Source organism: Rhinatrema bivittatum, chromosome 2 (genome assembly GCF_901001135.1).
Source record: "Rhinatrema bivittatum chromosome 2, aRhiBiv1.1, whole genome shotgun sequence".
In the NCBI taxonomy this organism is placed as follows: domain Eukaryota; kingdom Metazoa; phylum Chordata; class Amphibia; order Gymnophiona; family Rhinatrematidae; genus Rhinatrema; species Rhinatrema bivittatum.
The window spans coordinates 267,592,512-267,620,351 of record NC_042616.1 but is presented as its reverse complement, the minus strand read 5'-3'; the positions used below and the strand labels follow the sequence as shown (position 1 = coordinate 267,620,351).

Sequence of the window (27,840 nt, the reverse complement as noted above, 5' to 3'; positions counted from 1 at the left end):
TCTATTTATACTTCATGATCTCTTTGTTTGTTTTTGGTGAAGATCTGGCTGTGTTCTGCATGTTTGATCAGGATGAAGTATTTATTCTGCTAGCATGTTGTTCAGTTATTTTTTTTCTAGATAGCTTTTAGATCCCTACACCAGAAAACATGCTTGGCTTGGTCTGTTTTCCTTATAGGAGGTGTATTGCTGTCTTAGGGCCTGGTTTAATTTGTGCAGTGTTGCTTTTTTATAGGTAGGGTTGTTACTGTTTGAGTGCTGGCAGTTAGTCCTGTTTTGGTATGGGAATTTACTATATTGTAATGGTAAATTTCTGAGGGCTAAGCCCACATCCATGCATTTTACAATAGGCCTAATACCATATTGTTACGATTCCTCCCGTAGCTGTGCCACGGGAGGCCTCTCAGCTTTTCTCTGGAGGCCGCATTGAAGCCGGGGTCTTGTCTGGAGGCCTTCCTTTGCCATCTGGGCCTACCTGAGGCCTGCTCTTCTTCCTCCTTGACTTCCTGGTTTGGGCCCCGCCCCTTCTTCCTAAGGAGTCAGCCCGCAGCTCTTCTCTTTAGTTATAGGGCCAGCCGAGTGTGGCCCATCTAAACTCTTCACAGGGAGTTGCCTGTTTATGCTCTATAAAAGGACTTCTCTTTCAGTTCTGCTTTGCCTTGCATTGGAGTTACTTGCTCCTGGAAGCCTTGCCTTCCAGCGCTCCGTCAGGTCTTCGTTCTTCGTTGGAGGTCCATGTCTCATCTTGATGTCCGCGTGCCATGTCGTGGTCCGTGACCAGCCCATGCGTAGTGGCTGTGTAGGGCGCTCATGGTACTAGGTCATCTTCGCCTGTGCAATACAAGCCTCCGGAAGACTTCTGCTTCAGTACTGAGTTGTCTTTGAATCCTTGCTTGCTTCCATCCCAGTCTTTGGAGTTCCTTGTATTGCATCCGTCCATGCCAAAGACTCTGACTGAACCTGTGCCATTCCAGTGTGATCCACGACCAGCCCATGGGTAGTGGCTGTGTAGGGCGCGCTGCGTCGCAGTCTCAACCCAGTACTTGATCTTGCTCCTGAATACCTTTACCTGCAGTACCGTGTCTCTAAACCTTCGTTCAAAGTCCTTGCACGAGTCTTCGTCTGTACCTCCAAGTTCCTCGTCTACAGTGTCCTCGCCTCGTCTACAGTGTCCTCGTCTACAGTGTCCTTGCCTCAGTCTTTGTCCCAAGTCTTCTGTGTTCTAAGGGCTCCGTCTGCACTTGTCCGTAGTCTGGCATGCTGCTTCTTGTCATTCCTTGTGGCAGGTCCGAAAGGGCTGGGAACGGTTGGAGGACTGTTCAATAACCAACACCATGTGTTGGCTCCAGAAGCATGCAGGTCCGGCAGAGGGTCGGACCGTCCGTCTCCACCCACGCTGGGACACGTCTTGCCTACCTCGGTGCTGCCTTGGAATCCTCTGGGGTCGTGCCGAGGCCTAAGGGCACACTATCTCTACAAGTTGGGACCGCTCTCCCAGCGCTCCCTAACACATATGGGATCCAAGTTGCATGATATGAAAAAATGCAAATTGATGCAAAAGAGGGGGAGGGAATAAATATCGCCCTTCCTCAAGTGGGCGGTCGTGATCTGTGGAAAAGTGGACAACTGTAGGTTTAGGTTATTTTATATGTATTTGTAAAATTAGTTTTTAACATTTTAAGCAGGGTCTTTAAAAGGGAGGGGCAGGACAGAAGAGTGCTTCAGGCACCATTAGCTTTCAAAGGCCAGATTCTGTATGCAATAACTGACTCGAGATGGGCAGAATGCTTTCTTTATGCTAACTGTGTGCCTGCAGTATTTAGCAAATGCATTATTAAAATTATTTTTGACATTTTGGGCCTGGAGGAGGGTGTTATATGCATACACTCACTTTTGCATATCTTCCCAACTTTACCCTGACATTCATAATCTAATTTTGTGCTGTCATTAAGAGGCCGCCCACTGAGCTGCTTTCTCCTCTTCCCTGGCAGGAGGAAGGGTGCTTACCTCCCGCTGTCTTTCCCATCGCTGTAAAAATGTTGCCAGCTCATCCATGTTTTACTTTTTGACCTGCATGCGGGCAAAGTGTGAGATGGCAGGGGGCTGGTGTGATTTTAATAGTATTGGGCAAGACTGCAAGAGGTTAAGCACCTCTGTTACCCATAGGGACATGGGGTATTAGGGAGGTCTTTGGGGAGGGGATCAGGGAGGGTTCCAGGAGCTCTGGGCAGGCTCGCTGTTGTGTTGCAGGGTAGCAGCAGAGGTCTTGGTGTCTTTGCAAGCTTGTTGCATCCTGAAGGCAGGGAAGCAATGGCCTTTTTGTAACGTTTGGCCAGTTGCAGGGCTGCACCGCGACCGGACTGCACTTACCATGGAATGCCACCGGCCCTGGGAAAGCGCCACACCACCCTAAAATGTCTGGGATGCTGTGACGCCGATCCTGTCCTGGGCCCGCCTAGGCACGCATGCATGCTGTAGAGCACTTCTTAAAGGCCCGTAGCAGGAGTTCTACGCTGGCGCTCCCCGATGATGCCAGCCAGCCCGGGGGATTTAAGCCTCAGCTGCTCAACCAGTCTTCTCAGCAACAGATCCTCCTGTAGCCTTGCAGTGCATATTGCTAGTTTAGTTTTTGCCATGTTCCTGATATTGTCTGCCTTGTTCCTGTTCCAGCCTTGCCCTGTCTTGGTCCTTCTCTTGTCTGCCTGGTATTGACCTCAGCTACAGACCTGGACCTCTCTCTTGCCTGCCACCTGGTACTGTCCTCAGCTATAGACCTGGATCCCTCTTTTACCTGCCACCTGGTACTGACCTCTGCTATGGACCCCAACTACTCCTTGCTTGCTGCCTGCCCTGACCTCAACCTCTGGACATTTTCTCTCTGACCACCCTCAGGGACACACACCTAAGTCCTGCCGGCCCCTGGAACCCAAGGGCTCAGCCTGCGGGGAACGGAGCCGGTACAGGTGAAGGTCCAGCTCAATCCCAAGCAAGAAGAGTGTCAGCCAGCTGTTGGAGTGGGTCTAGTAGGTTCGCCTACTAGGCTGCATCAACCACGCCACTGCCCAAGTGCTCACCACCATGACACTTTTTTTTTTGTGTGGGAGGGGGTTAACATTGTGACCCTATGAGGCAGGGCTGGCAGGCAAACCTTATCCCCACCACTACCCCGCTCCAGTGTCATTAATGTTCTTACACCTACATGGCTGGCAGAAAGTAAATGCACATTTTTGCATGGGGGGGGGGGTGTTGGTGGTGGGGAACAAGCTTGGAAGCTGATTATTCCTTTTATTTAAATAATTAGCATGCACTTCATTTGTTCTTGAGTCACTTGTTGGCAGCACATTTTCTGGAGCACCTCCAACTTAAGCAGCCTTCCCACATCTCTGACTCTTCCCGCTCCTTAGTTTCGCCCTGTGCCCCAGTTTGTCTAAACTTCAGCCCTGAGGTCATTACAGAGCTGGAACTTCCCAGCCCCAGGGGTCGTTACTGCTTAAAGCCTCCATGAAGCTTTCAGTGTGGGCTGCTGGCTGCAAGTTAAAGAAAGCAAATTTTGCTGTCTCTCATAAGTACTGTGCAAGGTTTCGTTGTTACTTCAGAATGTCTACTGGTTGCTCTGAAAGGTGCACTGTAAATGCTCAATCGATGCTTTCCTCTGCAGACATTCAGCAGATTGTTGAAGGAATGCTCGTGCCTGATAAATGGTTTGTTGAATCAAAATTGCAGATTGTTCGCATAACTCTGCCCTGCCAATAAGACACATCTCTGCTGTCTGGCTGCTTGCCGCCTGTATTTTTTCAGGAGTCCCAAGGTTCACTGGATTTCTAATAAGCCAGGCAGTTTGACTAGAAAACTCAGAGTATGTTAAATTGCCTGGCATTGTGCTTGTCAGGCTTAGCCAGCTACTTTCTCCGAGACGGAACCTCTGCGAGGACATAAAATAACTGATAAATAAGGGAAAGAGTGGGCTTGAACATGGAAGAGAGGAGAGCAATCAGTCTCGAGGGAAATTCATTTACTCTAACAGCTCAATAGAGAGAAATCTCAAAAGCCCGCACTGACCACTGCTGCTTGCTCACCTTCCACAATTCAGAAGCTTCTGGTTATTTAGTCAACCTGAGCATTCATGGTGGCCTGTGATAAGGAAGTTAAAAAAAAACATCAAGACGAAGAGGAAAGGTTTTGACTGCTTTCTCCCGTGGGTTCCAGGGGAAGGTAAGTACTGCAGATAATGCTTTAAACCGGACAGAATTCCATGAAACCTTGATGCCAATACTAAACTTACTCCCTATTTGTCAGTGAAAATTTCCCGGTATTTCAGTGAGAAAATCGCCGGAGCAGTTCTGGAGCTTTTTTTTTTTTTTTTTTTTTTTTTTTTTAAGTGGAGCAAACCTTTTGGTAAATCTGCCCATAATGAGAGAGTCGTGCTTAGCTTAGAGCAGGGCATGATGTGGTAATAAAATGTGAAGAGGCCCTGGCTCCTCCTTTGCTGTCACTGTTTATTTATTTTTCTTCTGCTTTTCAGGCACTTCAAAGTAGATTACATTCAGGAAGTGTAGGTGTTTGCCTACGTAACCTGAATTGGTAGGCATGCAGAGCCCTCTGCTCCACCGCCATCCCCCTCAGGATGATGATGAGCCTCTTGGCTGCTGAGCTGGGGCGGGGGGGACACGACTGGGGGTAGTGGATGAAGCAGAGGGCCATGCGTGCCTACCTCAGCCAGCAAAGGCTGCATCCTTAACTCCTGCCGCAGAGCCCCTACAGGAAGGGGAACAGGCTGTGGCCCAGCTGTAGGCCCTCTGGCTTACAATCTATACTTGCACCTGAGACAATGGAGAGAGCACAGTGGGATTTGAGCCCTAGCTTCCCAGCCTGCTAGGCTACTCCTCACCCCACCTGCTATCACTGCCCTTATTTTCCTCAGGCTCACCCCTGCCCTTTGCTTTCACCTCTCCTAACAAGAGTCAGAGTGAGAAGAAACACTGCTGAGCTGCTGCTGCTGATTCCTCGCCTCCTGGTTGGCCGACTGCCTGCGGTTTTTGTGAGCAGAATAAGCCAGTCAGCCCTGGGAAGCAGAGCGCTAGCCAGGCGATCTGACATACTCTGTACATGTAATCCCCCTTGAACGGGGTACATAAAATGATGGGTAGCAATTCCGTGTTGTTTAAGGGTTGAACCTTCCATCTTATATGTGGGTTCTTCAAAGCAGGTCATGCAGTTGGCGACGTCAACCTGATGGACACAGCCCGCTTCACAATGCTCTTTACTGGATGGACAGGGAGGATGTCCCCTCAGTCCCCATCCACGATCTCTGACCCCATCCATTAAACCAGTCTGGCTCAATGATGGACAACGACACACTGTATCAAATTCCAAACGTAAACTTGCAGCTTTATTTTCCCCTGTATCCAGCCAGCCAAGAACAATTTATAAGAAAGAGAAGGTGTTTCAGAAGTTATTGAATGAGTCAGAGAAAAACCATGGGCTTCCATGCTGTGAATAATTACAATTACTGCTGACCTCAGGGGGAGTCACCATGACATCCTCTTCACTGCCTTTTCTCTCCTTTAACTGGTTTCCTCAGCATACCCATATACCAAAATTCTCATCCAGTGGGCACACAACTATATTGCACAAAATGTCTTGACAGTACAATACACCATCACTTTTTCCAGGGCACTGTTCATAGCCCACGACAGTCCTGGGCCTCTTTGTAGAGCTCTCCACCCTACCATCCTTCCATACTTGGTTCTCCACACACAACACTAGCAACGGCTTCTTGTGGCAATACCACAGCATGACTCACCCATCTCTTTACCTCAGTTTCTTCCCATCTTGGAGCATTCTGCCCTGCAGCTTTTGGATAGTTCCACGGGAGGAGGACAGCCCCACGCCACACTCTGCCACTTCATCCTCGGGAGAGGATGAAACCTCGCTTTTCCATCTCTGCTGGGTTCCCTGGACACTATACATCAAGGATACTACAGGGCAGTTCCCCGCTGGGTTAACTCACCCTGCTCCTAAGCTTCCCATTTTCAGCCATTTGGTGGTTCCCCAGGGAGTGAAAGAGTTCATTTCTTGCCACTCCAGTACTCCTCAGCTCCAGTCCAACCGTGAAAGGGAACAGACTCCATTCCACCTGCCCTTGGCCTCGGGCCTCTCCCCTTGAGGAGGCAGAGCCCCTGCAGGTTCCCGCTCCCCTTGGAAGGTCCCCGGGCCTCTCAGCCCCCCCCAGGCTGAGGTACTCCAGGCGATTACATACAGGGAGGTCCCTAATCCCCACCCTATACTGGAGAGGGCAGGGGAGGAAATGGCAAAAAGCCACCAAAACTTTCCCGCTTCTCTTTCGGCAACCAATAAGGGAGTCCCCAAACTGTGAAGGGAACATACCTTTCCCCAAAAAACACATTAAACAATTTACATTATGTCTCATGCCATCCAGTGGTCATTTTATGGTACTACATGATAACTATCTCATTTGCTAGTTTAGACATGATGAGTGCAGGTCTCCCCCAATCAGATGGGTTTGTACATGCTGACCCAGAATAAAAAGGGTCAATCCTAGGAGGTAGCAACATACAGAACACACAACACCATCAGCTCTCTGTCCTCCACTCACTCATTCACTCACACACATGCATCCTTATACTCTATCTCCCCCTCTCCAGCCTGACCCTAACACTCTCGCTTTTCCCTCCTGACCCCAGCACTCCCCTCCATTTCCTTCATCCCTTTACCCTATGATCTCCTTTCCTCTCCCCATCCCTCTGCCCCAACTCCAATGCATTCCTCCACACCTAGCGATCCCTCCTTTCTCTCCCCTGCTCCACCCCGGTGATCTCCCCCTTTCTTCCCCCACCAGCTCTTTCCTCACTATCCCCACTACACTCCCCCTTTCCAACCCCAATGCTTCTGCAAACCTAGTATTCTCATTTCTCCAATCCAACCCCAGCGCTCTCTCCTATCCCCTCTTCAGTATGATCCAGGCACTCTCTCCCCTAACCTCCCCCTAGCCTGACACAGGCACTCTTTCCCTCCCCCCACCCCTTCCCAGCCCCAAGTGACTTGGCACTCTTCCCTTTTTCACCCCCCCCCCCCCTTTGAGGCTGCGAGCTTCCTGTGGGCCCCTGCACATCTCTGCTCTGCCTCCATCTTGTTCCTGTCCCGGGGCTGTGCAGCTGCATTTTCTTCCAGCTCGTGGTGCTGGCACGGCTCCTTTCGGAGGCATTGCCTCCTCCCCCAACTATGCCCATTTACTTAGCCGAGTGGTGTCCACTATGCCGCTGGTCACCACTGTCCAGCATCTGTGCTGGCACTGAGAGGAAGTTTTGAATTTGCTTAGGGTGCCTGCACAGATGCTGCTGAGTGCTGGCCAGTGGCAGGAAGACTTCTAGCCGCCACTCTTCCAACCAGGGTGGGAGAGAAAGAGAGTGAGCATCGGGGAGGGCAGGGCTGCGACTGTGAACATGCGCTCCTCCTGCACTGCCGGTCCCACCCTGGATGATAACTGCACGCGGGGCTGGTGCTGTGGCTCCCTTCCGGCAGTGTGGCCTAGGCCGTATCGGCCTTACAGTCTCTGCGGCTCCGGCAGGAGGTGAGGAAGCAGTAGCAGCTCGGCAATGCTTCCTTCTGACTCCTGTGGCTCCTGCACTCCTGCCATCCCAGCCCGAGAGAGAGAGAGGGGCAGCCATGCTTGGGGATGGAGCAGGGTGCCGCTCCTTAGATCCTCCTGCCACTATTGTCACCGTCCCCACATGGTACGTACTCTTCCCCTTCTGCTGCGAGCTCAAGTGACTGCGGAGCCCGGTGTGGTTTCACTGTTCGTACCAGCCTAAAGGAAGCACTGCCTAACTTTGCGAGGTTTTCTCACAGCACTAACTATGCTGATTTCACATTTTGTTTCATGCGGTGATGCCTGCTTCAGAGAAACATAAGCTGGCTGCAGGCTTGCACCAGGCAAGATGCAATGCACTATTTATTTACGAGGGGCTATGGGGCAGCAAATGTATGGTGACTGACTTCTGGAAGGGATAGTGCAAGAGGGCAGGATTGGAGAATCTAATTTTGGAAAAGATTTATGACCATGGAAGTGGCCTGAAGGGGTCAGAAGTGAGGGATATTACTACCCTGGGTATTTTCAAGAGAAATAATCATAAAGAAACAGGAGATTAAAAAAAACAAAAAACCCAACCCATGCCCCCACAGGCTTTTACAAGTGTCCCAGCACCTATCAAATCTGTCATGTATTTTTTTTTTTATTTCACTGAATAAAGCAAAGTGCTAAATCTGTCCATTCAGTAAGTGACAGAGAAAAGGTGGTATGTAGGTTGTGATAACACCTTAATAACACACATCCTTACTAAGTCCTTAGAGCTGACCTCTTTTCAGGAGCTCGTCTGCCTGCAGCGAGCACAGTGGGCTTCCCAAGCTCCATGAGGGTGCATTTCAGTGCACTATAAAGAATTTTTTAAATTACATTATTATTATTTATATGTAATTAGGCTTTACCCTTCAATTTTGTGCTTATATTTTGAGCAGTTCACATTTGTGCTCTCATTTCTGTCTCTAAATGGAAGGAAAGAATAAAAGGGTGTTTGGTACTTTGGATTTTGCCATAGCCTCTGGAATTTTCTCAGCTCTATGTCTCATGAGGCCCAGTGCACTGCCTCAAATGCTGGATGAACATTCAGTCTGGGCTCTTGTAGTCCTATGTCACAAGATACTAACTTACCCACATGCATATACATGTGAGAGACATATCTATATAACTACAAAAAGAACAGCGCACCAGGAAACTTCTGCATGAAATGCACGTACTCTCAATAAATTACACACAAAATGGCCTCTGGCACAAAAACGGGAAGAAGAAGCCAGATCATGACTTACTGCAGGCAGCCAGAAGCACTTACTCTTGGCGGTATTTTTTTTTTTTTTTTTTTGCCATATGACTTAGCGATGGTTCAGCCTGAAGCCTCAGAAAACATAATCACAAACCCTATTTGAAGTTTGATTATTTTATATATTTGATGATTGATACAACACAGATTTGACACTGGGGCTTAAAAAACAATTTGGGGAATTTTTTTTTTTTATGCCAGAAATTATTAACAATTTTTGCTCAGCCATATGGCTAAGAAAAGGCAAGAGTAAATGCTTACAGCTGCCTGCAGTAAGTTATGAAGTGGCTTCTACATCCCGATTTTAGGTCTAGTTTATTTTGAGTAGGTGCATTTGATACCGAAGTTTTCTGGTGTCCTTTTTTTGTGGTTATGTAATTGTGAGAGCACTATGGGGGTAATTTTCAAAAGGAGTTACATGCGTAAATGTAGCTACTATTGTAGCAATTTTCAAAAGCCATTTACTCAAGTAAAGTGCACTTATGTGAGTAAATCCTATAGACAAGTCAATGGCATATATTGTAGCAATTTTCAAAAACCCACTTACTCAAGTAAAGTGAATTTACTCCAGTAAACCTGGTTTTTACTCGAGTAAATGCTTTTTAAAATCAGGCCCTATTTGTTTATCTGTCAGTAGATACTGCCTTTTTTATACCTCTTGGTTACCTATGCATACATATATATTATACAGTTATTATATTATACAGTTATTATATTTGCTTACCCTTGCAGAGAAAGCGATTCCCAACTTTTTTTTTTTTACATTCCAGCAAACCTGGAACTGTGTTCACCTTGTTGTGGCAGACCATCACCATCCCTTTCCCGTGGTATCGTCACTTTCCCTTACCTCCTCCACCACTTCCCCCCGGCATCACAACCTTCCATTCCTCCTCCCCTGGAATCACCTCTAACCCTCCAACACTCCTGCTCTCACCTCTTCCCTTCCTCCCTTCCTCCCCACCACCCCTCCAACCCCCATGGCATCACTGCTTCCCTTCTAGGCTTCTGAAATCAATACCTTCCCTTCTTTCCACCTCCCTGGCAGTAGTACAATCTTCCCTTTCTTCCCACCCGCAGGAATTAGGACCTTTTCTTCTCTCTTCTCCCAACCTCTGATGACAACACCTTCCCTCCTTTCCTCCCTACCCACACCCCTAGTATCCGTATTTTCCCTTCCCTCCTTTCTGCCTGCCTGGCATCACCGCCTTCCCTTCCCCTCACTGAATGGCCTCCAGCCGGCAGGAGGAATCTGGAGGACGGCACCTCTGACCCTCTGCTTCCTCTGCCATCTTCCCTCTGAGGTTGGAACTACGTGGGGCCAGGCAGTCTCAGGCGACCAGGGGGGCCCCCCGCACGCTTCCGATCTCGGAAGGAAATTGGCAGAGGGTAAGGAAACACTGTTCACTGATTTCTCCTGCTGGGCAGAGGCCATGGCACAGGGATCTGGGGGTGGGAGGTGAGGGAGAACAGGAGAATAAGACGGCCACGACTGTAACCTTGCCCGTCCTCTCTCTCTGCAGGTGGCCAAACTTTTACAGCGCAACTGAGGTTCCAGTGTGCCAAATGGGGTTCCCCTGCTCTAGATAGTATCGTTCTCCGTCATATCAAGACTAGGTCTTTGTGGGGCATGCTCGCTGGCAGCACGGCGCACTGCTATGAAAGAGATCAGGGTCAGACTCCGAGCTCATCATCTGCTCCCTGGGCTGGCTGGGACTGGGGGGTGCTGCAGAGGGCAGCGTTCACAGTGCCCAGAGGAAGGCGGTCCCTGCCGTTGCACGACGGTGTCACCTGCTAGATTCAGGTACCCGGGTAACGGGTTCTAGAGGGAGGTGCCGACTGCGGTACCCGGGGACCCAGGAATTGTCACAGAAATGAGTGGGCTAGGGAGGGAGGGAGATGAAGTGGAGGGGAAACTTCCCAGGCTGTTGCGAATGAGAGCTCCTGGCAGTGCAGCCCCAGTGGGACCCAGATCCAGTTGAGCTGGCAGCCCAAAGGAGTTTGGAGTAAACTGCTGGGCAATAAATAAATAAAGACCAGAACTTCATAGACATAACCAGAGTTATACGTTAAATATTTACAGATCCCAGCATCATATTTCCTGATTCTCAATTAATATCCTTAATTTAATCCTTCCTTTAACCACTTCCTTTAATTCTTTTCAGTCCTGGCCTTGCTGTTTTAGTTCAAAGGCTCTTGTTTGTTTTTCTGTTGTATCTTTTGTCTGCCTGGTCTTGGCTAGATTGTAGGCTCTCAGGAGTAGGGGCCGTCCATTTTGTGTCTCTGTGCAGCGCTGTAAATACATCTGCTATACACGCTGCAGATCATGAGAACGATCCCGGTGAAATCGTACCGGATCAATATGACTAGAATACAGAGCCTGCTAGCCTGGAAAGTCACCTTATGACGCTTGGGGAGGGTAGAGTCACGGACATCAGAAAATGCTTCTTCAGGAAAAGGGTGGTGGACAAATGGAAGAACCCCCCAGTGGAGACAATAATGATAACAGAATTGAAGAGAGCCTGGGCTAAGCACAGAGGATCCCTAGTTGCGAACAAGCAAGGGGAAAGACAGAGATCAACTGGGGTCTCTATGGCACTGAACCAGGAATGAGTTTGGACAGAATTAGATGAGCCCAAGATGTCTCAGTCTGCAGTCACATTATACATCTTCCTCTGTTTCCGGATAAAGATAAGGATGCGATTGGTACTATATCTGCCATTCCTTTTCTGAGGAAGGAAGCCAGGGTAGGGAAGATTATGCTTGTTAAAAACATACATAGTTATTGTCCAGGGTGTGCTAAATTCTGAAATATTCCCTTTAATTGCTTTCTGTTGCAGGAAGGGCTGGAGGCATCAGTCAGGAAAGCTCAAAGGCGTCTCCGCTTGGTAAGCAGCTGGGTATTTCAGTTTGATTGTCTCCTGCTTTAACCTTCTGCCTGTTAATGCCTTGGTAGCGCAGCCTGTCTGGGACTGGAAGCCTGACGCTGCCGTCCTGGCAGTGCATAATCACTAAATTCCTCTCTCAGGTTGCATTAGTGTAGGGCCCTGGCTGGGTCCTCCGGGGATAACCGCAGTGCACCGCATGCCTCATATGCACATTGCACTGCCCTTCTCTCTCAGAGTATTTCCTGGGCACATGAAGGAGCTGCTAGCTTGCTTGCTTGGCTCCATTCAGTCTGTTTTCCCTTGTGTGTCTTGAACCTCTCAGTTTGACCTTTTAGGGAGAGTTGCCTTGTTTACACAACTGTACTGGTAGTCACTTTTTCTATCAATTTGGTGTTGGGTTGTTAAAATTACAGTTTCCTACATGTTAGGGTTATGAGAAGGTTCTGGGTCATAAGAAGATAGGCAGAGCCAAGACCGACTACTCCGTTGCTTTTTGTTCTTGTTTATGTAAGAAAATACTGTTTCACTCTTGCATGCTTTACTTCAAAACAAGGGTGGGCTCAACTTTTCTCTTACAATTTGGAGCCAATTTGGTAGCTCCTACTGCTTATGTAATAGCCCTGTGTACACACCATGCATATCTCAGTGGAGGGGTGGTGGGGAGGCTTAGTCAGGGGCATAGATAGAACTGAAATTTGGGAGGGGTCCAAGGTTAACATGAGTGGGGGCACTGTGCTGGCCCCCACCCCATCCTGCTCCTAGAACCTTCCCCCGTCCTATGTGGCTCTTCTCGGCAATGATTACACAACCCTTGTCATTTCTGGACACACGCTGGGTCTCCTCACTGTTATCCTGGCCTGTCTTTGCTGTGTCTCCCTCTCCCTCTGTGGTTAGGGCAGTTACTTTGTACAAGTATTAATCTCTCAGGCTGCTGAAGCACAGTTATGTAAATAGGCTTCCACCCAGCCTAGGCATTCCTGAAGGGTTGGAGGGGGGAAGGTGAATAATTACCTGGCAAAAATAAACAAAGACTATGATGGCATCAGACGTTTGCATGCCTAAGCCCAAGGGCAGTGCTGTTTCCCATTCAAGTTAAGCCTCCTTAAAGGCAAACGGGATCATCAACTGGCATCGATCGCCAGTGCTTCCAGACCCTCTAAGTCCTGTACCATTAAGGGGCCAACTCAGCTGGGACATGACCTTGCTGCTAGGGGTGGGGGCCTGAGCCCAATATGACAGGGCACAGGCCCCCAAAGCCCACCTGTGGCTACGCCTCTGGGCTTGGTGGGGGTAATTTAGTTTGCTGTAGTGGGCATGGGCAGCCATTTTTGCTGGGTTTTGCCTCCTACTTCCTGTTTAAAATCCTATGGTACTTGTTAACTAACCCACCTTCTTTTTACTGTTCTAGAGAAACCTAGAAGCCTACAGTTTCTGCTCACTTCCATTTCTGAGAAAGATATGTCAGAAGATTGAATAGTACGTATACCATTCCCGGTCCTTAAAGCAGCTGTAATTGGTGGGAAGGGGGCAGGTAAAAATGTGTTTTAGACCATTCAGTTGACAGTTATATCAAATATAGTCACATAGTGATCCATATTCAAAAGCATTAGCCAGCTAACTGAATATTTGGGCACTTATCCAGTTAAATTCTAGTTGGCTAGAATTTAGCCAAATAAGTTAGGGTGTTCAAGGGCGTAACTGGGAGGAGTTGAGTTAGTTGGATAACTTAGTCAGCCAAGCCTGGTTGCGCCAAAGAGCTGTCCTGTAGTTAGCCGGCTAACTTTAAGATAACTGGTTATATTCGATAGTGCAGCTGCATTATTGAATATACCTCCAAAGTTAGCTGAATAGGTTTATCCGATTAACTTTGCTATCTGGACTCTGTCTGAATATGAACCTCTGAGTACGTACTTGTAATTGTAATTTTCATTTTGTTCCATTTTTTAAAGTTTTATGGAACTCCACCTGTTTGGTCACCCTCACTGTTAGTCAGGGCCTAGCTGTGCTGGTTCTCATCAGAATCTCGTGCCTGAAGCACTAGAAGGCTGGCTACTAAGACTGCTGCTTAGTGCCACAGCTCTTTCCCCTAAAGGGAGAACAAGTATATAAGGTGTATATAAGGTATACATGCATGTAATGGCATTCTTGTCCTCATGGCATTGTGTGCCCACTCGCATCTATAACCCCAGTGTCTTGTCTGTCACATCCAGCAATTAATATCTGCCCTGCTGCTGTCAGCTCATATCCGCTGTGAAGTCAGTGGTGTCTGCTTCTCTCTCCAGCGGTGCATCCTTCCGACTGATGCTAACGGTTTATCTCCCCTGCGGTCCTGTCCACCAAATATCCATACACTGGACTGACAAGACTGACAGCCATGAAACTAAGGATATGGAACTGGGGCAGGACAGCTCCTGCATCCTCCAAAACACAAGGCTGTAGCTGCGGTAGTTTCACCTGTGATGTGAGATCACAGACAGACAGATGGACAGACACGACATACCCTTTAGAAGTTTTGTCTATACTTTGTACAAGAATTCCTAAATAATGCTTAATGCCATGCAAACCCTGAAAAATGCAAAATAAAACATATTAGCTTGAAGGGGAAGCAATAACTGAGGATCATGAACTAGATCAGTGGTGAGTAGGGGGAAACAGGTCATAAGAACATAAGAACATGCCATACCGGGTCAGACCAAGGGTCCATCAAGCCCAGCATCCTGTTTCCAACAGTGGCCAATCCAGGCCATAAGAACCTGGCAAGTACCCAAAAACTAAGTCTATTCCATGTTACTGTTGCTAGTAATAGCAGTGGCTATTTTCTAAGTCAACTTAATTAATAGCAGATAATGGACTTCTCCTCCAAGAACTTATCCAATCCTTTTTTAAACACAGCTGTACTAACTGCACTAACCACATCTTCTGGCAACAAATTCCAGAGTTTAATTGTGCATTGAGTGAAAAAGTACTTTCTCCGATTAGTTTTAAATGTGCCATATGCTAACTTCATGGAGTGCCTCCTAGTCTTTATATTATCCGAAAGAGTAAAAAACCGATTCACATCTACCCGTTCTAGACCTCTCATGATTTTAAACACCTCTATCATATCGCCCCTCAGCCATCTCTTCTCCAAGCTGAAAAGTCCTAACCTCTTTAGTCTTTCCTCATAGGGGAGCTGTTCCATTCCCCTTATCATTTTGGTAGCCCTTCTCTGTACCTTCTCCATCGCAATCATATCTTTTTTGAGATGCGGCGACCAGAATTGTAAACAGTATTCAAGGTGCGGTTTCACCATGGAGCGATACAGAGGCATTATGACATTTTCCGTTTTATTCACCATTCCCTTTCTAATAATTCCCAACATTCTGTTTGCTTTTTTGACTGCCGCAGCACACTGAACCGACGATTTCAATGTGTTATCCACTATGACGCCTAGATCTCTTTCTTGGGTAGTAGCACCTAATATGGAGCCTAACATTGTGTAACTATAGCATGGGTTATTTTTCCCTCTATGCATCACCTTGCACTTATCCACATTAAATTTCATCTGCCATTTTGATGCCCAATTTTCCAGCCTCAGAAGGTCTTCCTGCAATTTATCATAATCTGCTTGTGATTTAACTACTCTGAACAGTTTTGTATCATCCGCAAATTTGATTACCTCACTTGTTGTATTTCTTTCCAGATCATTTATAAATATATTGAAAAGTACAGGTCCCAATACAGATCCCTGAGGCACTCCACTGCCCACTCCCTTCCACTGAGAAAATTGTCCATTTAATCCTACTCTTTGTTTCCTGTCTTTTAGCCAATTTGTAATTCACGAAAGGACATCGCCACCTATCCCATGACTTTTTATTTTTCCTAGAAGCCTCTCATGAGTAACTTTGTCAAATGCCTTCTGAAAATCCAAGTACACTACATCTACCGGTTCACCTTTATCCACATGTTTATTAACTCCTTCAAAAAAGTGAAGCAGATTTCTGAGGCAAGACTTGCCTTGGGTAAAGCCATGCTGACTTTGTTCCATTAAACCATGTTTTTCTATATGTTCTGTGATTTTGATGTTTAGACCACTTTCCACTATTTTTCCTGGCACTGACGTCAGGCTAACCGGTCTGTAATTTCCCGGATCGCCCCTGGAGCCCTTTTTAAATTTGGGGTTTACATTAGCTATCCTCCAGTCTTCAGGTACAATGGATGATTTTAATGATAGGTTACAAATTTTTACTAATAGGTCTGAAATTTCATTTTTTAGTTCCTTCAGAACTCTGGGGTGTATACCATCCGGTCCAGGTGATTTACTACTCTTAAGTTTGTCAATCAGGTCTACCACATCTTCTAGGTTCACCGTGATTTGGTTCAGTCCATCTGAATAATTACCCATGAACCTTCGCCAGAATGGGTACCTCCCCAACATCCTCTAGCCTCTAGCCAATGTCCTCCTCTGGATAGCCAGCTCATGAAAATATGTTTTGCTTACAGCTTTCCTGATTTTTACTGATCATCTAACCTTTTTTTTTTTTTACTGAGGCACATGTTACCATCAACATTTTGTGCACGGCTGGACTTACCATTTCAAGATTCATCCTTTTCCCTGACTCTCAAATATTGAAATCTCACAGATGCTGAGCCCATGGCACCAGAGACATAGGCCTGTCGCTCATGACATGACACTTTTTTTTAATTGCTGTAAATTTACTAATTTATTTATTTAAAAATTTTTATATACCGCACAATAAGGCATATATATGTCCGACTAGGCGGTTTACAGGAGTACAAACATAATTTATAACAACAAAGGTTAAGACTAATAGTTGGTAAGCCTGCTTAGAGGCCTTTTAGGGTGGTCCACATGTAGTGCAGCAATCAGTGCTGTAATTGCAGGTACGATACTAATGCTTTGAGCCCTGATGTTGACAGAAGGATGCCCAGATATCGTCTTGGGGGGACACCTTAATTAGGAACTGGCTATGAAACATCATAGTTCATGCTCAGTTTCAGAGAGGAACTGGTTGGGACATGGGGAGCAGCCCTTTTGCCTCCAGAGAGGAAAGGAGAGCAGCCTCAAGCAGACAAAGCCCAGGTGAAAGGATCCACAAAGACTTCATTCTATAAACTCAAACAGGTGAATTTTCAAAGGAGTTAGGTGTTTAAATGTAACATACTATTGTAGCAATTTTCAAAAGCCATTTACCAGCATTAAGCGCACCTAATGCGGGTAAGATGTATTGACAATTCAATGGCATATATTGTACCAATTTTTAAAAGTCCACTTACACAGGTAAAGTGCATTTACATGTGCAAAACCAAGTTTTAAGCATGTAGATGCTTTTGAAAATCAGGCCCTTAATGCTTAGAGGGTTAAAACCAACGTTACATCCTGGTGATTTCCAGTCAGTTTTCAAGCTTGTGTACTTTCACAGTTAGATCACTGTAACTCGAGTTACCTAGGACGGCCTACTTACCTTCAAAATATTCTTCAGTTAGTACAAATTGCAGCAGCCCAACTTTCTTCCAGCACCTCATACTGGGGCTGATGTAATTAGCCGCACTGACCTTACTGTGGGGCTTAATACCTATTTTATTGTGGGTTTTTCAGCGCTAATCTAACCCTGGTATGTAATAGAGGTTTTAGAACCAGAAAAACCAGCGCTATAAAACCTGCAGCAGGGTTAGCACATCTCATTCAAATTGTAGGGCAATAAGCCTTATTAGATAGTACCCTGCAATGCAAGGAGGCATACTAAGCTTTCTAATCTTTACTGTCTTCCGGCTGGCTGGCAAGTTACATTCAAAATTCTTATGCTGGTTTTTAAAGCATTTCACAAAAGTGTTCCTGAGTATATGTGCACTACTATAACCTGTCCATTCATCTGTACATACCTTAAGATCACACGGAGCAGTACTCTTGACAATACCCTCCACAAAACCAGTCCATTTGATGGAGACTCATGCAAGAGCATTTGCGGTGGCTGCTCCTTGTGCTATGGAATACACTTCCTGCTGAAATTCTCTTGAAAGAGAGAGCTTTCCTGCTTGGAAAGACTTTTCTGTCTTTCATTGATTAAGCATTGCAGTTCAATGAGAATTTGAATATTGTACTTGTATGTTTTATTTTGATGTACTTTCTTTATGCTTCTATTTTTTGTTGTGTTACCCCACTGAGAACAAGACTTTCAGATCTGCGGGCTGTAGATATTTTCAAATAATAAATAAGAAGATGATGTGAGCTCTGAGACCAAGGAACTGGCCTGAGGTAAATGAAGCAGAAACTTAGCACACTGGTGAAAGAAAAGGAGTAAATAAAAGATCTGCCATTTTTACAGCAGAGCAGGGAAAAAACTTTACTCTTCCTATTGCATGAGAGATCTGCTACGAGGATGCTGAAATCTTTAATGGACACCATTAAAGCCATGGCCCACCCATTTTGTGCTCAGACCCACCCAAATAGGACTGCCTGACACAGGAAGAAGCCTAAAGAATGGCCATCACGGATCCCATTTTCACGGGGGCTGAAGAAGGTGAAGGCTCACTGAAGCAGGGCCACTGTGGGATACCATCTCCATGACGGAGAAGGAGAGGACCTGCAGAAGCAAGGCCCCTGCAGGAACTTATCCTTATGGCAACAAAGAAAAGGACCCTAGAAAGCAAGTTTAACATGGGAGCCCATCCTTGTGGCAGTGAAGGAGAGGGCCTATGGATGCAAGACGCTGTGGGCCTACAGAAGCAAGTTTACTGCAGGATCCCATGCCCATGGTGGTGAAGGAGAGAAAGGGTATGTGGCAACAAGGCTGCCATGGATCACATTTCTGTGGTGGTGAAGAAGAGGGTGGTTCCCATCTCACTGTGACTGAAGAAGAGGTTGTGTGTGTGTGTGTGAGCCTGGGTATGTGTGTATGGGAGTCTGGGTGTATGTGTGTGTGAGCCTGGTTGGGTATGTGTGAGTCAGAGCCTGGGTGTGTGTGTGAAAGTGGAAGCTTGTGTGTGAGAATGGGAACCTGGGTGTATTTGTGTGTGTGAGCCTGTGTGTGTGTGTGTGTGAAAGTGGGAGCCTGTGTGTGTATGTGAGAGATTGGGAACCTGGATATGTGTGTGTATGAGAATAGGAGCCTAGATGTGTGTGTATATGAGAATGGGAGCATGGGTGTGTGAGAGAGTGAGAGCCTGGGAACCTGGGTATGTGTGAGAGTGGGAGCCTGGGTGTATATATGTGAGAGAGAAAATGGGAGTTTGGCAGTGTGTGTGTATGCATGAGAGTCAGAGCCTGGGTATGTGTGTGTGTTTGTGAGTATGAGAGTGGGAGTCTGGATATGTGAGAGTGAGAGTAGGCGCATGTATGTGTGTATGAGAGAGAGCTTTGTATATATGGTAGAGTATGTGAGAGTGAGAGCTATGTGTGGGATAGCATGTGAGAGTGAGAGTTTGTGTGTAAATATATGTATGGGAGAGAATGTGAGAGAGCTTGTGTGTGGGTGGAGGGCATATGAGAGTGAGAGCTTGTGTGTGTGTGTAGGAGAGCATGTGAGAGTGGGAGCTTGTGTATGAAGGAGCATGTGAGAGAGCTGGTATATGTGTGTGTGTGTGTGAAAGAGCATGTGAGAATGAGAGCTTGTGTGGGGGGAGAGTATGTGAGTGTTATTGTTTGTAAGGTTTTGGGTGGACCCTTGGACACTGTGGCTGCTGACCACGCCCACAGGGGGATGTCCCGTGAAGGGCCACAGGTCAGGCTCAGCTTAGGACACACAACACAGATAGATCTTTTATTAACAGTATTGAGGAACCACCAGAGGTGGCAGTAGTCAGCAGAGATGAAGCCTGGTTGGGCTTGTAGTCCCTCAGGGCTCTGGAACAACGATCCCACAATGGCTGTGACAGTGGTTTCTCTTGGTAGGAATCACAGGAGCTGAAGTAAAGGCAGGCACTCGAGGAGCGAGTACCTGGTTCCAGGGAACAGCTCTGAGAGAAGTATATGGTAACTCACTGATGGTGTAGGCAGCGGTATCTTTCAGGCAGAAGTGAAGTCCAGGCAGCGAGTCCAGGAACATGGGCCCTCGAGGAGCGAGCACCAGTTCCAGACAGTGACCTGAAAGAGAAGAGAGAGGCCCTCAAGGAGCGGGTACCCCAAATAGAGTAAGTCCAATAATGGAGAGGCAGAATAGCTAGGTACGGAGAGCGAATCCCATCCATAAGGAGTTCACCAGTACGAATACCTGACCATTGCTAACTCGATTAGCTAGCAGTCAGTTAGGCTTTTTGTATCCGGGATGCGTGACGTCATCACAGGGGGACGCCCCTGAGGTTTGCGCCAAAGAAGGTATTTGAAGCAGGGCCGCGCGACGTGCGCACCCTAAGGCAGCTTGACAGCATGGTGGGAGGCAGCACCCAAGCCGGACCTGGAACACTGGAGAGGATGGCAGGCAGATGCCACGGCAGCCAAACGTCCGTCAACCGCTGGAGGAGTCGCCAGAGAGGAAGGAGGGCGGAGTGGAGACGTCGGGCAGCGACAGTCGTAACAGTGAGAGTGAGAACTTCTATGTGTGGGCAAGAGTATGTGTGATAGAGCTTTTGTGTGTGGGGGAGAGCATGTGAGTATAAGAGCTTGTGTCTGTGGGGGAGTCTGTGAGAGAAAGCATGAGCCTGTGTGTGTGAGGGAGGAAAAGAAGATGGGAGAAGAAACAGAAAGAAAAGAGAGTCACTGAAAAAGGAATTAGGAAAAGACTGAGAAGGGGAAAATGGAAAAAAGAGACCAGCACCAATGAACTGATTAGAAAAATAAAAAAATCAGACAACAAAAGCAAAAAAAGTTATTTTGAGATTTAAGCGATTGGAACATGCTATCTTTGGGAATTTGCATTTCTTATATTTTTGTATTTAGCTTTTTCTTTAGAGTTTCGCTGTTCAAAGTCTGGTTTCTATTTCGGTTTTGTCTGCATATTTCTGCTTCTGATTTGTAGTATATTATTTCTATATTAGTTAAAAGTTGGTATTGTAGCTCTGTGTGACTGAAGTACAATATTTCTGCTAGCATGTAGTTTCTCTGTAGGGATTTGTAGCAGTCCAACTTGTTCTGTTACCCCAGTAGATGGTCTATTAATATTCTAGGACCCGGTGTAATATTTGCATTGCTCGTTTTTTATAAATAAGGTTGCTGTTATATTTCATTTCTGAGAGTTAGTGCTGTGATTGTATGGTATGACAAGGTTCTAGGTGACTTATTTTTATTTTTGCGGAGTTTTGTGTTACTACACAAAACGTTTAGCAGTGGAGGGATTTTTTTTGCTGTGGTAACACCAGAATTTGAATTTATTTTTTTTTTGTGTTGGGTTGTAAAATGAACTGTCATAGTTCTGCTCTGAATCTGTTCTTTTGATTATTGCTATTTTATTTCCTTTCTGGAAAGAGGATTCATGAAATACATTAATATTTGTTTTATTACATTATTGATTGGATCTGATGTTTGTTTTGTGTTCTTTTGCCTTTTACATGATATTCCTGTTGTAACCCCTTATACACCTGGAGTTACCTTCTAAGCTTTAGGGATCATTGGGATCATTATCCTGAGGTGAGGGATCAAGTCCCTGGGGCCATAAGCTGGGGGCAGGATAACCTGCATGACCATTACCAGGCTAAGAATGTGCCACACAAGCAAACCACTCTCCAGACCCAAGATATGCTCTAAAAAATAAATAGTTTACTGTAGAATCTTCAGAATCAAACATAAGGCAGCTCAAGTACATGCAGAAATTAAACAGAATTACATACAGCTCCAGAAAATCTCCTTTTCCTTAAATAGTTTATTCTTACAGCAACACAGTTCTCTGGTTACTTTGGTTTGTTTTTTTTCAATATTTTGGACAATCTAGCCTGCTCCTCTCTTTCTTTTTATCAGTTAGCCAAATAGCTACTCATAAGAATGTCCTGTTCAGCTCAATGAAAAAAAATCTTCTGGTGCAGCATCAGGATCCTCTGAGCCCCAGAGCAAGTTCCCCTCTGGCACAGTTGATCTTCCTGGTCCAGATAAGTTCCTACCCCAGTTAAGCACATGCTTTATCTTTTAAACTTCCAGGCTATTTTGCTCCTCTTCAGGCCTATGGAGGTTTTTAGGAGAATATCTCTGCACCACTCCTGTTACTCCCTTCTGTAACCCTAGGAACAGGGCTGGAGGAAGCATTAGGCAAACTAGGCATGGGCCTAGGGCATGGACCATTAGGGGGCGCAAGCAGTGGTATACCGAGGGTGGGGTCAGGGGGAGCCAATGCCCCCAGGCGCAGGGCCATAGGGGGGCACTGATGGCCGACATGGAGAACCATGCCGCCGCTGGGGGACCTCATCTCACCGGCGGGTGAGCAGGGAACTACTGCTGTGCTGTGTGCCAGACGCACATAGCAGAAAGATCGGCAGGGCCATGGTGGAGCTTATCTCACCACGGCCCAAAGAAAAAGGTCATGTCCAAACCTGCATGTGCTTCTCCTCCTTCCTGCCTGCGCGGCCCCGGAAGAAAAACTTTGCTGGAGCCCTGCAGGCAGGAAGGAGGAGGAGTATCGGCCGTGTGCAGAAAAGGAGCAGCGTTAATGGGCCGCCGCATATCCCACGTCGCAACGGCCAGAGAAGAGGAGGAGACCTAGTAGCAGGGCCGCTGCGGATCCCATGGCAACCCGCGAAGAGGAGGCCCAGAGGTGAGAGAGAGGCTGAGGGTCTGTAGAGTGTGTGTGTGTGTGTATGAGATGAGTTGAGAGATTTTGTGTGTGTGTGTGTGTGTGTGAGAATGAGTTGAGAGACTTGTGTGTGGGAATGAGGACCTGAATGTTTGGAGAGACAGCATGTGAGAGCCTCTGTGTGTGTGAAAGGGACAGCATGTGACAATGAGAGCCTGTGCTTGAGCAAGGCAGCATGTGGGAATGAGAGAGCCTGTGTGTGTGAGAGTGAGACAGCATATGCACGAGAGAGACAGTGTGTATGTATGTATGAGAGAGAGCATGTGAGAGTGAAAGCTGTGGATGCGTAAGACTGCATGTGAGTGTGAGAGCCTGTGCGTGTGTGTCTGTTTGTGTGTGTGTGTGAGATAGAGAGACTGCATGTGAGTGTGAGAGCCTGTGTGTGCGTGTATATGTGTGAGATAAACAGCATGTGAGAATGAGAACCTGACTGTGTGTTTGAGGGAAGAAGATAGATGGAGAGAAAAGAAATAGAAAAAAAAAAGACCCTGTAAAAGGAATTGGCAAAAAAACAAGAAAGGGAAGATGGAAAAAAAGCCTGTGACCAACTGATTAGAAAACTAAGATCAGACAAGAAAGGTAAAAAAAAATAAATTACTTTTTAGTGATTGCCATACATTATCTTTGGGAATGTGCAAGAGTAGCACTTTCTCTATGCTCTTCTCGCAGTATGCGAGATCAGCATGGAGGAAGTTGAAGCCTGCAAATGTTTAATACCGCAGGGCCTGCACAGATGAATCAGCAGAACAGGCTTCATCATTAGTAGCAGCAATCAGCACCTCCCCAATAGCCACGCAGCAGCAGTGACCGTGGTAGCAGAGGAATGAGAGAGGCTCTGAGGTTGCTGGCAAAAGAAAGAAAGGGGGTCTGCCTTTAGTGTGTGCATGTGTATGAATGGGACTCCGCCTGGGGGTGTATGTGTGTGAATGCATGGGTGCCTGCCTGAGGGTGTGTCTGTGTATGAGAATGAATGGGTGTCTTCCTGGGGTCTCTCTGTGTGAGAATAGGTGCCTGCCTGTATGTGGTGTATGTGTGTGTGAGAATGAATTGGTTCCTGCCTGGGGATCTGGGTGTGTGTGTGAGAATGAATGTGTGCATGCCTAGGGGGTGGGGAGGGAGTGGTGTGAGAATGCATGGGAACTGCCTGGGGGTCAGTGTGGGTGTATATGTGTGTGTGTGTGTGTGTGTGTGAGAATGACTGGGAGCTTGCCTGGGTGTGTGTGTTTGTGTGTATGTGAGGGAGCCAGTGAGAGTGAGAGCATGTGTGTGTATGAGAGAATCCAGGGGAGTGAGAGCTTGTGTGTGTGTGGTGTAGGGGGGGAGAGAGGGTCTTAGAGCCTGAGAGTGTCAGTGTCTGTGAGAGAGAGGGAAGTTATCGTGGGTATAAGAGCATGTAACTGTGTGTATGTGACAGTGTATGTGTGAGAAAGAATAAACATGTGAGTATGTGTGAGAGAGAGGATAAAGTTTGTTCGCTCCCCTAACCTAATCCTCGAGAATTTCAGAGTGACTGAAAATCAAGAGTTCCCAGGTATAGACAGCAGGGACTTTTTTAAATCCTTATTAGTTTTAATTATTGTCTGTTATTTGATATATGTGCTGTTTTGAAATATATTATTGGTGCTTGGGAAATTTTTAAAAAATGTAAATGATTTTAATTAATAGAAATTATTCTATTTATCAGTAGTTTTAAAATATTATTTTATTAGAAAGGTTTTACTTTTATAATTGATGCTTTGTGTTTCTTGGTTTTATTTGTTTTATGAGGAACAAGCCGTTAAGCCCGTTAAAACGGGCTACATTAACATTTTTTTTGGATCATTTCCTTCCCCCTCATTCTCCCTCCCACCTCCCCCCACTCTCTCCTCTCTCCCCTCAGTCACTCCTCTCTCTCCACCCCTCCCTCCTCCCCTCAGTCACTCCTCCCTCCTCCCTCCCCCCTCCCCTCAGTCACTCCTCCCTCCCCCCTCCCCTCAGTCACTCCCCCCTCCTCCCTCCCTCAGTCACTCCCCCCTCCTCCCTCCCTCAGTCACTTCTATCTCCCCCTCCCCCAGTCACTCCCCTCAGTCACTCCCCCCTCCTCCCTCCCTCAGTCACTCCCCCCTCCTCCCTCCCTCAGTCACTCCTATCTCCCCCTCCCCCAGTCACTCCCCTTAGTCACTCCCCCTCCTCCCCTCAGTCACTCCTCCCTCCCCCCTCCCCTCAGTTACTCCTCTCTCCCCCCTCCCTCCTCCCCTGAGTCACTCCTCTCTCCCCCCTCCCTCCTCCCCTGAGTCACTCCTCTCTCCCCCCTCCCCTCAGTCACTCCTCCCTCCTCCCCTCAGTCACTCCTCCCTCCCCCCTCCCCTCAGTTACTCCTCTCTCCCCCCTCCCTCCTCCCCTCAGTAGATCTCCGGGGTATTCCTTCCGCCCGTCCCTCCCTCGCGCGCATGCCGCCGCTGCTCCTGCTCTTCGGGCCGGTGCCGCCGCCGCCGCTCTTCGGGCCGCCGCCACCGCTCCTGCCGCTCCGGGTCTTCGGGCCGCCGCTCCGGGTCTTCGGGCCGCCGCCGCTCTTTATTTTTATTTATTTATTTAAGGTTTTTTTATACCGGCATTCAAGAACTCGTTCTCATCATGTCGGTTTACAGAAAACGGGGGTGCAAAAATATAACCAAAAACATAGATAAACATGGAGAAGAGAAGCAGTTACAATTAACAAGGGGCCGCCGCTCCCGCCACTCCGGGTCTTCAGGCCGCCGCTCCTGCCGCTCCGGGTCTTCGGGCCGCCGCTCCGGGTCTTCGGGCCGCCGCTTCTGCCGCTCCGGGTCTTCGGGCCACCGCCGCTCCGGGTCTTCGGGCCACCGCCGCTCCGGGTCTTCGGGCCGCCGCTCCTGCCGCTCCGGGTCTTCGGGCCGCCGCTCCTGCCGCTCCTGGTCTTCGGGCCGCCGCTCCTGCCGCTCCTGGTCTGCCGCCGCTCCAGCTCTTCGGGCCGGTGCCACCGCCACTCCTACAGCGCCATTTTTATTTTTAAGAGGCACACTGTGACCGACGTGCTCGCATGCGCGGTAGAGCTGCTCTCTACTGCGCATTTGCGGCACGTCGGTCAACCTTCATTTATTAGGTTGATTGTGGTTCTGTTTTCCCATTGTTACACTCAGAATCTGGCTTCTTGGGGTTTCCATTTCAGTTTGTCTAATTTGTGATCCTTTATTCTGTATTTGGTGAGGGTCTGTCTCTGCTCTGTGTGTGTTACCGTGATGAGAGATTCTGCTAGCGTGTCTGTGTAGGGATCTATAGCAATCAGGATTATTTTCTTTCCTCGGTAGGTGGTGCATTGGTATTCTGAGACCCAGTGTAATATTTACAATGCTGCTTTTTCACAGGTAGGGTTATTGTTGTTTGAGTCCTTGGTGATATTACTGTTATGTTTCGATAGGCTTGCTGTACAGATTTTGAGTGTCTTTTTTGCTGGGTTTTGTGTTAGTTCACAATGTGTCTGGCAGTGGAAGGTGTTTGTGTTGCTATTACTGTGAGGTGATACCAAAATTTGAAAATATTTTTTAGTATGATGAGCTGTAAGGGAAGCACCCAAGCTCCATTGTTGGGTGAATTTCAGTGGATGCACAGAGTAACAAAGTGGGGGTGCAGGATTTATATTGACATTCTGTCCCTTCCTATATGTTCCAGATGTCACTATCATAGCCATATAGAATTAGTTGACTAAAGCTATCAAATAATTTTAATAGTAGTTTTACTAGAGGTATGAAACTGGCCAGCTTTTCAAAATTACACAGAAGACCCTTCGGTCTTTCTTATTAAGACTTTTTAAATAACCAATTTTAAAGCAGGATCCATGCTATAGAGGTGGGTATGATGAAGAAATGTCATTTTGGCTCCCCCCCCCCCCCCCCCAATTCTTCTGTCTAGAGACGTCCATGATTTTCTGTGGCCTTAAGCAATAGTAACCTATCATTAAAATCATCCATTGTACCTGAAGACTGGAGGGTGGCCAATGCAACCCCAATATTTAAAAAAGGCTCCAGGGGTGATCCGGGTAACTATAGACCAGTGAGCCTGACTTCAGTTCCAGGAAAAATAGTGGAAAATATTCTCAAGATCAAAATCGTAGAGCATATAGAAAGACATGGTTTAATGGAACACAGTCAACATGGATTTACCCAAGGGAAGTCTTGCCTAACAAATCTGCTTCATTTTTTGAAGGGGTTAATAAACATGTGGATAAAGGTGAACCGGTAGATGTAGTGTATTTGGATTTTCAGAAGGCGTTTGACAAAGTCCCTCATGAGAGGCTTCTACGAAAACTAAAAAGTCATGGGACAGGAGGCGATGTCCTTTCGTGCATTACAAACTGGTTAAAAGTCAGGAAACAGAGAGTAGGGAAACACAATATTCCAAACTATGAAGGATGATGACAAATCTTCCCTCTCTATAGAGGACAACGAGTTCCTGAAGATAATGGACAAAGAATTCTTCAAGTATGAGTCAAACAGCTGGGTGGATTCCCTTCCATTCAGAACACCCAGATGCCAACATCCCAACAACAAAGAGCAGGCCCTCTCATGTCTTACTTCACTACATCAAACCCTGAAAAGGACATAAGAGACCAGGGATAAGTTTGTGACCTTTATGAAGAATATGTTTAATAACGGTCATGCAGAGGCAGCTCCACCCCTGAAAGAAGATGAAGAGTGCTGGTATCTTCCTACCTTTGGTGTATACCATTCTCAGAAACCAGGTCAAATCAGAGTTGTATTTGACTCAAGCACTCAAATCCAGGGAGTCTGTCTGAACAATGTGCTCCTCACTGGGCTCAACTTGATACCAATCTCTTAGGAGTCTTAATTTATTTCTGGAAAAAACCCATTGCCATCATGGCTGATAAACAACAATTGTTCTATTGTTTCATTGTCCATGAAGACTACAGAAACTATCTAAGATTCCTGTGGTACCAGACAACAACATCAGCAACAAGATTTATTGAGTGTAGGATGCGTGTGCATGTCTTCGACAATAGGCCATCAGCTGCAGTTGCAACCTATGGACTCAGGAGGACAGCACAAGAAGGAGAGAAGCAGCATGGCACATATTTATTTATTTATTTAAAAGCATTTATTAACCGCCCCTCCAAAGTTCAATTAAATGAAAATATTTGGTCTGCTTAGTTTAGATCAGTGTGTCACCAAACACCGGCAGGTGTGTCGCGGCTCCCAGTATCCCACTGCCCCGTTGAACTTTCCTTCTCCCTTTTTTCCAGCCCCTGCGGGCCAATTGGAAGCCTCTTTTCTTCCTACCCCCACTGCCCAATGGGAAGCCTCCTTCATTCTGCCTGCCCCCGCACAGGCCAAT

The 27,840-nt window shown here is 47.0% G+C and overlaps 1 protein-coding gene across 2 annotated transcripts in view; it reads left to right on the top strand.

The window, feature by feature from the left end:
- Window positions 1-27,840, top strand: part of AOAH (acyloxyacyl hydrolase) — a 221,324-nt gene that overhangs the window by 54,527 nt on the left and 138,957 nt on the right. For both annotated transcript variants that reach the window (XM_029589499.1, XM_029589500.1), the window contains 2 exons: window positions 11,732-11,779; window positions 13,188-13,255. In XM_029589499.1, coding sequence (XP_029445359.1) covers window positions 11,732-11,779; window positions 13,188-13,255 — 116 coding nt within the window. The remainder of the gene's footprint in view (window positions 1-11,731; window positions 11,780-13,187; window positions 13,256-27,840) is intronic.